Raw genomic sequence first — 14,602 nt, 5'->3', positions numbered from 1 at the left:
TGTCATTGTAGCACAAAGCACATTACAGCAGTTCTTGCAAAATAACACTGGTTACTTTCATGCCTCATGAATCTTTTAGAATCTAATTCTTCACTTACATAGAGCCCTGCAGTTTTGGATCAGTTTACATTCCTGAGCTACTAGCTCTTTTGGATGACATTTCAGTGTCTTCAGTGCTGTCTTACTGGTCTCTATTGTGACTGGGTGAGTCACTGGTGGATGAGAAATTTTCTGTTCAGAGATGTTGAAGTAGGTTGGACAAACCCTAATCACAACAGAGATGAGGCGTGATTGAAATAGGTGAGCTTTGTTGTATTACTCGCCTGGCCAAGAAAAACTTTTATGAATCCTTCTTTAAGGGTGGGACTGTCAGAACCCCCCCGCTTTGCTGAGGCATGAGCCAAGCAGCTGCAGCAAAGATGGGGTGATGGGAGGGATGTGAAATAAATTATGGTGCACCCCAAAGCGCAATGCGCATAGGATATTTTAAGCGACTGAGGAGTGTAACTTCTCACATTGAATTGAATAAGAAAATAGAGAGAAATGTCTAAATATAGCCCTGTCTGGCTTATGATGAGGCAAAAACGTTGGAATTGAGGACAATCCTTAGAGACTCATGTAAACTGGAATTGCTTAAGTTTCTCTGTACAGAGAGGAAATCCGATATTTCAATAAACAGAGTTAAGGCTGAATGAGCTAGAATGGGGGATGCATCTGAAACTGTATTGAAATAATTTTGAGCTGGTGTGGCAGCTGTGAATACTTAATGCTGATTTGGCAGGCACATCCATTGAGCTGCCTGAGATTTAGAGCCGATGGCAGTGATGATGGCTGTCGCCAGCTAGTCACTTCATTCTGCTGATCTTACCAGCTATATCGTGGCCAGTGATTGCATACCACAGAGAAAGTCCGCTCTAGGGACTACGCTGTTAATGCTGGGAGAAGGGAAGTTATGAAGTGGACAAGTCAATGGTGAGGTGGTTTAACCAGAATAAATGTGCGTACTGTGACTGTATCGCAAGGGCAAATCCTGAAGCAAGCAGAGGATGGACTGGAAAGGGAGAGTCAGGTAAATTCATCATGGATTGGATAGGCAGAGGTGCAGACATCCCAACTTTGAAAAATTGATTTCAGGGAGGGGTGGGTGTCACGATGTGTAGTTTAGGACCCTATGCAGACAGTATAATCCGGAAGTGACTGGAATAAGACTTCAAGGGAGAAACAGCAGCAGCAGGACGGGATGGCAGACAGGGGGGCATGATGGCTGTGATCAGGTGCTCAGGGGACGTGGCGCAGGCGAACAGGTTCAAAACAGTCCAAATAGGGAAACCATGGCACAGTCCAATATATAAAACAGGGAGGTCCATCCAAGACAAAAACAAGAGTAAAAACAAGGAACGGGGATGTAGAACCAGGAAGTTAAAAATTGACTGACGAGGCCAGGTGCTCTGAGCCCCGGACTCAGCTGGTCAGGACGCCATTTTGAGGCCTATGCCCTCAAGTCGCGGACGTGGGGAGACTTGATGCTAGGCGGGCCTCCAGGCGTCCATCTTCCAATGCAGAGCCAGGAGTAGCGAGAGCACCAGGCAAAATAAGGAGGGACAAACAGAGGGCAGGTGCACATAATCAATTTAAATATGAAAGGGCCGGAGCGCCCTTAAGAGGAGGGATTACGATTGTGACAGGCGGGTCGTCCCTTCTGTGAAAACTTGGGGATCAGGGGTGGGGGGGGTCCTTGAAAAAAATCACAGCAACATAATTAAATAATTCAATTGGTGGTAATATACTACCAATTCACTGGTAGTATAATATTTATGCAATTCACTATAGATATTGTAACGAGTCTGCCCCTGCGGATAACAGGGATGTTGGCTGCCCAAGAACCCAGATTCGCTAAAATACTGTAACTCACCAGTCCAGTTGAATAATCTCACTTTCTTTGAAAACTTTCGTTGTACAGAGATGCAGCTTGTTTAGCAGATTTGAGTAGATTCTCAGATACTTCAAGGTCATATTATCATCTTATATAATTCGCTGATGATTTTTCAGACCGCGCCAAGTGAAAAATTTGGGAGCGGGGGGGTGATTTCCAGGAGATTATGGATCACTTGTGGGAGTCAGGGAGAAGATGCTGATTTTCTGGAGGCTCCTGGGACTTCCGGGAGACTTGTGATGTCTGGAGGTGAAGCTGCGAGATGCCCAATACTTCTATTGGTGCATGCAGGCAAAGGCCCAAGACAAAAGACATAGCAGAGAGATGGAGGAGCCCAGACCCAGTTTAGACTGATCAGAGGCCCACTTAGAGGCAGAATGTCAGAAGCTGAAAAGGCACCTCTGGCCACAGCATGTCTCGCATTAAGGTCTGGATTTGGAGACTAGGACTTGATGTTTGACCTTTTCATGAACTTTGCTTTAGTGATACAGTTTCTTGAAAAAGTAGCCAGTCCCTTCCTATGGTTGGATTCGCATTTTTTAAACTTTAAAAGCTGAATATTCAAACTGAAGGTCTGAAAGGTTAAGACATGTTACAATATATGTAAGCAAAAACTAAAGAGAAAAAATGAAATATGTTGATTGCTTAAGTCTACAGTCTTGTAAACACAATATTTGTTGAAACATTGACTAATATTTCTTTTCCTCTAAGATTTGCTGGTACTTTGGCAGCAATCGCAGCCACAACTCTTTATATATTGGTCTACCAACTTTGGATAATTGCAAAATGCAATTTTTACTCACTTGTTTACACATTTCCTCAAGCTCTCTCAGGTTGTTTGGGGTTCACTTCTGTACAGCAGTTTTCAAGTCTTTCCAGAGATTCCCAATAGGATTCTAGTCAGAACCTTGACTTGGTCAATCAAGGACATTCACTTTCTTATCCTTGAGCCATGTCAGTGTAACATTAGCCTTATGCTTTGGTTCATAGTCCTGATGAAATGTAAATGTTTTCCCAGTTATCTTAAAATATGTTGATGGCTAAAAGCAGTTTGAAGTAAAAGTTTAGGCTTCTCAATTAATAGTGTGACTATTGATTAAAACATGTTTTCTTCTCTGATTTGCCAGTATTTTGTTCCGTCTATGGTCCCATCAGTCTTGACAAGATTCCCAGACTGCAACATAATTCTGCCACCATTATGTTTGACAGAGATGGTGTTGACTGATTGATGCACTATGTCGGGTTTGGATCAAATATATGGCTTTGTACTTAGAGCAAAACATTCCAGTTTCGTATTGTTCGACCACAAACTCTTTTGCCAAATGTTTGCAGAATCACTTAGATGTCATTCGGGAATTGAGATTTGTTTTCAATTCCATATTAGCCTGCTGTGTAGAATCCTATGACCCATGGAAATTTTTATCCCATTTTAGTTTCTGAACTCTATAACTCTTTCAAAGTTGTCATTGGTCTCATAGTGGCATCACCAACCAGTTACCTTCTTGCCCAGCTCCTCAGTGACTGGGTCCATTTCCTTTATGAATTATTTACTTCAAAGCCATTATACAACTTTGTCCCCGAGTTGTTCTGAAAACTCCTTAGACTTCAGGGTTGTATGTTTACTTGAAACTCACTACCTGATGCCATATGGTTGATTACCAGTACTTTGTAGAGAACAGCATTAAGTTAAAAGATGTTGAACCCATTTGTTTTAGGATCAGTGCTGGAAGTCTATAGTTCATTAAAGGATCTAATGGAATTATTAAATTAGCCTTAATTTTAAAGCAATCAAGCAGGCATTCTTAAAGTTAACATACCCAAAGAAGGCTCCACAGCTGAAACGTTGTGTTTCCTTTCTTCTCTTTTCAGCATGGAATAAACCTATTACTTGTTACATTCTAAAGGTGAACTCAGTAAGTGGCACTGAAATCAGGTTTGTTTTTAAAAAGAATATAAAGCCTTCAAACTAATATTTGCTACTTGTTGTAACAAATGTTTTACATCTGTGAAGGAAGCATGAAAGCAGCCTGCACTGCTAAACCACCACAAATTACTGTTAATCCTATTCATTTTTTTTAATAAAAACTAAAGTCGTAAAAAGGCTAAGCATACCAAAATAGCTTCATAACACAAAACTTCTATTTTATCATTACTATTGAGTAGTTTATGAAAAAAGACCCAATAAAATAGTATTTTTAGCTTAATGCCAGAGGCCTTTCTGGCAGGATTGTCCTGAAATTGTCCAGATCTGCTCCTAAAAGGGACACTTTTGTGATTGAATCTCTGAACAATGATTTCCAGACAACAGGCCAGCAATAACCATATAAGTAGCATAAGAGAAAATGTCACTGTGACTCATCTTCTGACCACATCACATCAGGAGCTTTTTTGTTCAGCCTAGTCAAAGGCTCATATTACAGGGCGCAATTACACCATTTTAAAATTTGACATTCAAGACCAAAAGAACAGAGCTCCTGTTCACTGATCTATTAACACATGCTTAAGTATTTAAAGTCATTGGAGTTAACCAGTGTAACTACAGTTGAATGTTTAAATGTGGCTAAGTATTGAATGAGGATTAAGATATTTAAGAGCCTGTGAAATCCTGTACACAGGCTTTATACAATTTGTAAATTAGAAGCACAATATAGCTCTATGCTAATGTGAGATTTGGGGAATTGTTCTTAAAATGTAATGTTTAGAAATATCTAAATATATTCTAATACTGTTTTCTGATTATTTTCATTTAAACCAATAGGACTGTTAATAAGAGAGAAAATTACCATTAATATGACCAGCTCAAACTCATTAGAAAATGGTCAACATTGTAGTTGTAAACTCAGTGTCTGGAGCCATAAAGTAATTGATGTCAAAGTCTATAGGATGGAATGCCTGTTTGATATATGACTAAGATTATCTGAATTATGTCTCTTTCAGCTGAGTCTACAGAAACCTTTCAAAAAACATAAAAGGTCAGTGTAGTTTAGTTCCAAGGAGACCTGACATGTACTGGGGCACTTTTCAAAGGATTCTCTGGGTAGTTCCATGGTGACAGTTTTTACACTGTCAATGACTCAAGGCAATGAAGTCTTATGTTTCAGCAAGATAGATTACCTTTATACAAAGCCAAAGTGTGAAAAGACGATGTCATAAAAGGCTAAGAGGAAAAACTGCATCTCGCACTCAGATGACACTTCAGCTCCACCTCTCCCCACACTGCCTTGAACTATGCCTTCCAGCTTCCAGAGGCCAGAGTTATTATTCTAAGCATTGTCACATGACACTGTGATTATCACTATCTAACATCCAAAGAAGTTCTCTTTATTTAAAAAAAACATGCACACAGAGATGATCTTCAAAACATGAATTTATGATGCTTGTATTGTTATGAAAATGTCAAAGGGGCAGATCATTTTACATATACTGTATGGATATGTTTAATATGAGTTTATTTGGCTGGTACTTTTATCCAAAGTCATTGTACACATTTATATAGCAATCTGAGTGAAGTACAGGTGGGATCACTGGCACACCCAGGATTTGAACACATAACCTTCCAGTTACAACTCCAGAACCCTAATCGCAATCCCACACTGCTGCAAATTAAAAGCCCATAGAGGAAGAAGAAATCCCTTCCATTTTGATTTCTGAGTCTGGTTACAGCTCATTGTAAACTATCACTCTGCTGAATCATCTGTCAAGGATGCCTTTATTATTTCTTATAGTTTCAGCAACCCACAACATACTCTGAAAGCATAATGCACAAGACAGGACTACAGCTGGGATGGGTTGTCAGTACACAGCACACAGGGATATATAGAAACAGCAATGAACCTAGACAGCATACTGTATCTGTGGAAGTTCACATTCACATGTTCACAAGGAGAACATGCAAACAATAGACAGACAGTAGACAGTTCCCCAGTGAGAACTCATATCCAGAACCCAAAAGCTGTGAGACAGTAGCACTAACTGGCATTACACCCTGCTGCCCTTCTACAAATGCACATATAAGTAACAAAACACAAAGTTGTACAGTATGTCTGGATATTGGTTAGTGTAATTACCACGAATTCATTATCATTCACAGCACTCTAGAATAGAATAGCTTTCTACACATCTGTATTAAACATTATTCAAATGACTGAAGCTCTCTTGAAAATGAATAATGGGATAAGAATGTCCCCAAAGGCCAAAATAAATGGAGTTACAAGAACATGAAAATATAATAAGCAGGACAATAGCATTTGGCCCATCTGGTTTGTTTAGTTGCTTATGGATAGTTGATAAGGGGATCTTATCCAGCTGTTTCTTGAAAGATGTCAGGGTATCAGCTTTAACAATATGGTTGGGTGCCTTGTTCCATACTCCCACAACACTTAAGGGCATTTTTAAAACCATACTTTATACTTTCTGTAAAATAATCATATTATAAATATAGAGAATATTTGCAAATCAAAGCACTTGTAACCTGTTTTTTCTCATAACATGTACACCTTGTTATAAGGAAATAACTGAAAGTGAAAAAGATACATCTAAACAATGATTTAAATCATGGTTCTTTACAATAGGTATTAAAAAAATACGCAAATGTACATTCGGCTAAAGTAATATGGGCCACAGCACAGCTGAGATGTTGGGTTCACATTATTCTGCACCTACCGTTCTCCATTAAGTGTTCCACCATGTTCCTCACCACCAGCGGAATCCCATCTTTCAGAAGGCCCTGCTCCTTGAGATCTGAGAGTGAGACGCCAAACACCTTCCACATCCTGGGCTCTTTCTGCTTGATGAGTGGCAGCTGCACAATCTTCTTCATGTCCTCTTTAATTTGTACCGCCGTCCTGTTATGCTGCAAAGAGCAGAGGAGAGGTGCACAGTCCACCACAGTCACCACGGGGGGGTTCATTATTGTCTACTTGCAGGACATTGAGTTCACTCTAGAAAACGCACAGAGCTTTTGGTTTCCAGCTTTGAGCCAAATCCACTTGTCTTTTTGTGATAAAAACAAAAATTCATTGCAGAAAGGGGAGAGGTGTGACCTATGCACCTGTAACCAAGACAGGATTTGGTTGCTATTTGCTTGTATCACTACAGTAACCGCTACACCAGGAGGCGTGATCTTAGCCATGCTGTCACAAGAGCCTACAGAGAGAACTTGCACAGTGTGTCTCACACCAACAGTCACATTTAAATGCCCATTGAAACAATGCAAAAAATGCATTCCCTGTGGCAAATACAGTCTATTACAACAGCAGGAGCAAAGGAGCTAAGGGTATGAACCAACACCCTCACACACACCCAATCGCCTGATCCACTGTGAATAGGGCTGTAGGCTACAAACATGCTGAAAGGGTTCTTGAAAAGGGGAACAGGAATGTCAGTAAAATTGACACAACCTCTTATACCAAGTTTAACAGGGAACATACCCTGGTACACAGTTTTAATTTTAAATATCAAAACAAAGCTCCACTATTGTTTTTTCAGAGTCTTTCACTGTATTAAAGCAACACTGGCAGAATCTCTCTCCTTTTAGTGAAAGTCTGGATACAAACACAGACTGAACCCACAATGTTAATCACATTGTATGTAGCATATTGTACCATGCTATATTTGGGTAACCTGTAGCTCTTTGTTGGTGATAATTTGTAACAGTGTCTTTAGTCAAAGACATCCTGTCATGGATGCAAATCAAAGAGATTCCACCACATAATCCAGAAAGCCACTTTATTCTGTTGACGGACATAAGTAAGCCTTTTCCTCTCTAACAGTAAGAAGGCAAAGTCCATACTACAGCCCATCCTGGTTTCAGTAGCATTAAACAGACTACAGAGTTTATGATTCCTCCCCTGGATAGGATACCAGTCCTTTGCAGAGAATACCCCCAAACAGTGCTGTTCCTTATTTATACAACTGGGTGAACTGGAGCAGGCAGGATAAAGTACCTCACTGAAGGGTAAACAGCAGTGTCTAAAGTAGAGACATGAACCCACCATCAGTCAGTTATCAGTCCAACAGTTTACCCACTACACTATACTGCTCTTTTAAACCTTAAACTTTTCAAGTTTGAGAAACAGTGTCCATATTTAATTTATTAAAATACATCACACAACAGACAATAGACTAATAGATGCACAAAACCTTCAACTTAGCATTTGAAGTTTATCTTTGACAACAACAAGTAAAATTAACAAGTGAAAGTTCCACTTTCAAAACAACATCATGCAGCTTTATTACAGGTCCCAGACCAACGTATTCATTTGCATTCAGATTTCCAAACATCTTAAGTTCAAACTTTTTGGTGTCACTAAAGCCACTGCACTGAAAGTGGTCTAAAGGTGAAAGGAAAATACTTTGACCATGGGCATGTCTAGTGCCTCTTTCAGTGCATCTGGGAGGGGTGGTTGGCTCAGTTGTGGGGTACCCTGTCCTTTGATGTGTTACTTAAACACGGGGTCAGTTTGCTTGCCTGTGCAGTACTGTAAATCAGGATTTCCCAATCCCGGTCCTGTAGGTTCATACATCTGCTGAATCTTCTTCTAGCAAGTGTTAGAAGCTGCACTCTTCAAGCACACCCCATTTTCAGATTCAAAAAGCCTTCGACGCACACAACTGTATGTTTGAGAATGTGTCATCTTCTGACTGAGAGATTGCCTTCATTTGTACTAATGTAGCAGTGTTGTCCTTTATTAAGCATAAACAAATCACACAGCTTCCTAGTATCTGTATTTTCTTGTCTCAAAAATGTGTGCAACAGAACGTAAAACTGCCTTTTGAATTTCAAATATAAACCATGCTAACCAAACAGGAAGGTACTGACCTATACCTGGGTTAGTCATACAGTATATTCTCCATTAAACCCCAGTATGTTTTTTTATTGTAAAATAATGCTTTTCTTAGAAACATTTAACATAATATTTAAATACAAATAATCCAAAATATAAATTATATAATACTTTATTTATAATACAGTACATACTGTATCTAAACACACATGATAGTCTTTTTTCAAAATAAGAGTCTATGGGTGACAGTTTAAACAAGAATGAAATGTATACTGCCACTATGGACATATGGCCACTACTTTACTACAGTACAGTGTCCCTGTTAACAGATTGCATTACAATAACTGAAGCAAATGCTGTCACCAGGAGCTGCTGTGTACATACAGTGATACAGTTATTCTAAATATCACAAACAATAATGTTCACTCAGGCATTCAGCCAAAGATGTTACAGTTAAAGTCAAAGCCAATTTCTTTATCATGTAGTAATGTATAAACTTTCATCATTAGTTGCTCTGATCATTTTATTTTCCTTAAATCAATATGTATGTCATGAAACGTGGCAAATGGTACACGTATTGTGTGTGTACACCATGTGCAAAAATTCATTTTAGAACCATCAAATACTGTATGTCACAAAACCAGCTTAAGAAATATGATATGAACAAATTGAAAAGCCTCAGGTTGCCCCACACACTGTGTAGTGTTTTACACATTTTTTTCTTACAGACCTCATTTAGTTGTACTACTTTGTAGAAGGTGCTCAAGAAGATCAGGCAGTCTGAGCTGCCCTTCCTTCGATATGTTTGGCTGAACATATGTCCCCTCAGCAGTCCCCTCCTCCACACATGTACAGACGGTCTTGAGCTTTGCAATAAAGAGCTTATACTGTAGGAAACCTGTTCTGATTTGGTTCCTCTCTACACAATGGGATATTTTATTGTAAAGTGTTTACATATTAATTTTTGCCTACAGGCATATGTATAAAACTGCTCTGACCTCCTCCACAACTTTGCGATGACATTTTTAGCAGTTCCAGCATTTAAAATCTTTATCTGGACTCCAGTATGTACTGTATGTACAAGCTTTTGAAAACTGTCTTTCAAACAGTCTTAGGAGAATACTATACCCTACTATTCAAAGAGCTCCTTTGTCCATTAATTTACTTGGGTGTCCATTGAGAGATAATATTATCCAAGAACTGATACTTATTTGAATTGATATAGCCCTTTGCATCCCAAAGGATCCCACAGCTCTACCTATAAGAAAGGACTCATGTCATCCCCCTTCAAGGTGTGGTATTCACCTGGGTGATGGGCAGCATCCACACTACACGGCAGATCTGGTACTGTAGTGAGAAATTACTTCATCAATTGACTTAGGGAGGAAATTCAGGTAGTTCCAATTGTGCAAACCCAAAGAGTAATTTAGCCAGGAAACTGTCGTTAACACTCATACTGTTACAAATGAGCCACAAACTCTTCATTGACCAAGTAATCAATACTTTGGTTTGATGTCTCCTACAATTCAGAATGTCTGCTCAACAAATTGAGGAATTCTGTTCCAGATGGGAGAGTACCACCTGCTCACACTACTGGACCTCAATTCCCAGCACTGACTTGCTTATCTTCTGGGATCTGACAAGATCAGACTAGGAAGTTGTAATACTTCTCTCTTCAGACAAGCTTGGCGTGTATTCTGTTTATGACACACCTGATTTATTCACACACCTGAAGAAGGCTCCACAGCCACAACATTGTGTCTCTTTTCTTTTCCTTTCAACATGGAAATAACCTTTACCTGTTAATTTATACTTATGACATTTATAATTGTGCTATCTCCTGCTTGCACTAAAGATAACTAAAATCCAGTCATTGGAAAACTACATTTCTTTCAGAGAAGATGCACAATTAGTTGCATCAGAGAATTGGAGTTTTAAAAATTTTAAACAGATTTATTTTTACTGAAAGGTGAACTCCCTGTGAGACTGAAAAGATCTGTGTTTCAAAACATAGACACGTACTGTACCTTTAAAACAATTACAATAGTTATTTATTTCCTTTTTAGTTCTTCCCAGGCTTCAACCTTAACAAGTTCCAGCATGCATCTCACTCTCAGTATGTGGCCCAAATGACAACTGGCAGGACCTACAGGAAGTGCATTAACATCAACAGCTGCTCTGGCATTTGCATGTGCAACTGAACCCAGTCAAAATGTACTCCACCAGCTTTACTGGAAGAAACATTTCAGACCGAAATCCTTTGAATCACAAATGCTAAAAACAAATGCCACAGCAAATGTACTGTATTTCAATGCCGACAAAGTAAATAAAAGTCTTACTGGAACTTAAAAGAATGAACATTTCTTATACAAAGAATTCTTAGTAGTCTGTTTTTACTTTGCACATTTCTAATTTGTTCACATGACTCAAATTTCAACTTCATTCAAATATAACTAGTTTAAGTGGTTAATTGCTAAATTCAGTGAAACAATTCTAAATTTCATTCTTGTATGTTGAAATCACAAAGCAAAGTTCAAATGTGATGTCAGAGCAAAACAGAAAGACAGACATTAGAAGAATAAGAATAATATAAATATTTTTTATAAAAACAATAGTATGATTTTCAACGTTTTTTTAAGACTAATACCAACTTACTTTTCAAAACTTACTATTGACAATGTCTCATGGTATTGCAAGTTTTTCTAGTACAAAAGACTGTGGTAAAAAGTTTGGAAGATTTCTTCCTCTACTTAATTATAAATCATGATCTTATAATGGTACACCAGTGAAATGGTGTTTGTATATTTTCTGCCTGGTATCTGTTGAAGCATAACTGTTTTCATTAGTTTAAAACAATTTATAGAAACAGGCCTTGTCCTCAGTGGTAGCTACAGACATGGATGGACAATAGATTTAAATGCTTCCTGTGCTTAGTAGAAAAAACTGACTAAAAAAAGACTAATGTGTCATTTTCCACACAGCACATAAGGAGTGAAAAAGGAGAAAACAGAACAGTCCACATGTATGAAAAAGAAAGCCGGCTCTTTCTACTTACACAAATAGCTAGTGCTCCTGCCCCCATTCTTTCAGGAAGAGTCTGCAGAAAGAGATGAAGCTGTTGGGTCATTAATGTTAGACTAAGAAACAAACACCCCAGTGTCCATCCCACTAAAGCAAAGCAAATTTTACAAAAGAGATGGCATCCAGCAGATAGTGAACACCAAAATTCTGTGAAACACTGTGCTCAGAGTTCTTAGTTGGCTGCTCCGATTTACAATCCTGTCACAGCTCAGACACTCTTCCAGACTGAAATCTGAGCTCCGTGTTTCCATTGGCTAGATGTGCTGATCACGTGATCCACACAGCACAACTTTGAAAGAACTTCCCTTAAATTAGTATTGCTGCCCTTAGGGATAGTTTAGGAAAAAACAGATTCATTTTTACTAAAAGGTTAAGAGATAGGACTTCTAGTACTTGACACTGTGAAATACTCTTGAGCAAATATGTTCACTCTAAGTCTGAACTAGACCAATGAGTGGGAATTCAGAATAGAGTGTTCAATTTTAATTGAATTTGTACTAATGTTTCACAAAGGTATTTTAATTATTAATATGTTTATTTGTAGGATACAGAATGATATTACTAAATGTTGGGAAACTTGTAACATTGTTTTTGCCAAGTTGGAAGTAGTAAACATTACAAGAAGTATTTCTACAGATTTTCACCTTGTTTGAGGGGATTTAAGTCAACACCAGGCCGGTTCAAGGCAAGGAGCAAACTTCTGTCCATGATATTTCACCTAAGTGTAAGAAAGGATAAATTAAGGAGCAGGAGGAGTTCTCTATAAAAAGAAACAGGACCTTTTATTATGTTAATACATGCAGCAGCAGGGAATCCATCACCATCAGAACAAAGAATGGAGAACAGAATTTAGTGAATAGTGTTTTATTGTGTTTTGACCTGACTACTTGAAATGTGGTGGATTAAGAAAACCTAATTAAGTACACAACAAAATCACTTCTCATTTTTAATTTTCCATAGAATAAATGCCTTAACCATTAGTTTTGCTATTAAAACCTCAATTATTTCTTAATGAATTATTTTAAAGTTTTTGACCCACCATGAAACCAAAAATGGTTCAAACATTATTTTATGGTGTCTGCTCTTTACTTTCGTTAAAATAAAGTGATCCATTCTTATTTGGTTTTGATCAAAAAGGCAAATTCATCATCGTTTAGTGTGATTAGTTAGTAGGAAGTTAGAATTCTGATGATTTATTCTGAGATTTACTTTTGTTTTTCTCTTTAAACTCTATTCAATACTTCTTCCCCCCATTCTTGGCTGTTCTGCTAGCACCTGGGACAGTTGTCAATGTTTCAGAACACTTTCAATCAAGTAATCAGAAGAGTTTGTTTTCTTAATTCATTGAAAATTACAGAGGACTGAAAGCCATGTTCATTTCTAGCAAATCAATTGTGAGAGCATTTGGTCATGGCTTCAGTTCAATCGAATGCAGTCCTGCTTTCGTAAACGAAACGTGTCGTGTTCAATTACACTGCAGAGACGTACTGTAAGTAAAAGCAAAAGGATTCTTGTCAAAGAACATTGTGGTATTAAACTTACCACACCTTGGACCTCCCGTGCCATTTCTCATTGACTTACAGTACATCCCAGTGGGCCTCCAGCATCACCAAAGCAGATTAACGGAAAAGGAAAATCACCGAACAAGTCAGGAACCAAGTAATCAATTTTATCATTATTTCTGAGTTCACTCATACTTCTAATTACAGATATTATTCTTTAAAGGCTTGTTCTTTAAATTAAAGGAACATCTTAAACAACAAGTTCTTTAACAGCATGTACTGCCCACTTGTATTATAAAAATTAGATTGTATAGAATGGAGGAAATAAAAACAGCATAGTTTGCTTGTCACTTTTTCCAATATAAAGTGATGTTCATCTGAAGCCTGTAGCCTCAGAGCAGCTTTGAGTTTTACTGTCTAGAATTGAGAAAATGACAGTCATTTCCTGGCAGGCAGATTTGAACTCACCTGGCAACTCATATTCAACAATGATCATGGGTGATCTGAAACTGTTTCATGTGTCTTGTGACTTACTACAGGTTTTACAAGGAGCAATGGACATGGTTTAACTTGAGAAACAACAGGCAGGATTGAACCCAACAGTGCTAAGGAAACTGATCAGAAAGATTCTGCTAACGCTCTGGACAAAACACATTTTCTTCATTCTAAAATAATTTAAGCACATTGTACTCCACAAATGGAAATCTGCATATTTAAGGAACAAGTAATAGGTTTATTCCATGCTGAAAAAAAGAAGAAAGAAACACAACGTTTCGGCCGTGGAGAAGAACACACCCGAAGAAGGCTCCATGGCGGAAACGTTATGTTTTCTTTCTTCTTTTTTTCAGCATGGAATAAACCTATTACTTGTTCCTTTGTAGCCTACGCATGCTGACACAGCTACCCACCTGAACATCTGCATATTTAATACCCCTATACAAGAAATGCAAGGTTTGAGCAAACTATTCACAATGATAGCAAGATAGATTTTCAGGTACCATAGATATTTAATATTTTCAGGCCATAAGGATTCAAGACATTTTGACATAGCACTTTAAGGAGTGTGAGTATCTTCCAAGTCACTAAACAATTAAATCCTTTAACTGGTTTGTTTTCCCTTGGATAAAACTTCATGACTCGCACTCAAGCAGCAACTATGAGTCTAGGTGGCAACAAAATGCACTAGTGTATTTGAACTTCACGTTTGTTAGCAGAAAGACCAGTATAGCCCTTTTGCCCAATTCCCCCCATTCAGTCATATCAGCCACTTCCTAACACATGATTCCAGTTTCTCCAAAGGA

At 38.2% G+C, this 14,602-nt stretch overlaps 1 protein-coding gene across 4 annotated transcripts in view; it reads right to left on the bottom strand.

The window, feature by feature from the left end:
- Window positions 1-11,992, bottom strand: part of fam13a (family with sequence similarity 13 member A) — a 100,765-nt gene extending 88,773 nt beyond the window's left edge. For all 4 annotated transcript variants that reach the window (XM_015344645.2, XM_015344647.2, XM_015344646.2 and 1 more), the window contains exons 1-2: window positions 11,774-11,992; window positions 6,596-6,785 (exon numbers count right to left, since the gene is read on the bottom strand). In XM_015344645.2, the coding sequence (XP_015200131.2) occupies window positions 6,596-6,785; window positions 11,774-11,845 (262 nt within the window). In that variant the 5' untranslated portion in view covers window positions 11,846-11,992. The remainder of the gene's footprint in view (window positions 1-6,595; window positions 6,786-11,773) is intronic.
- Between the last annotated feature and the right edge of the window lie 2,610 nt (window positions 11,993-14,602).

This window comes from Lepisosteus oculatus, chromosome 1, assembly GCF_040954835.1.
Source record: "Lepisosteus oculatus isolate fLepOcu1 chromosome 1, fLepOcu1.hap2, whole genome shotgun sequence".
Classification (NCBI taxonomy): Eukaryota; Metazoa; Chordata; class Actinopteri; order Semionotiformes; family Lepisosteidae; genus Lepisosteus; species Lepisosteus oculatus.
This window is presented reverse-complemented; position numbering and strand designations above follow the sequence as displayed.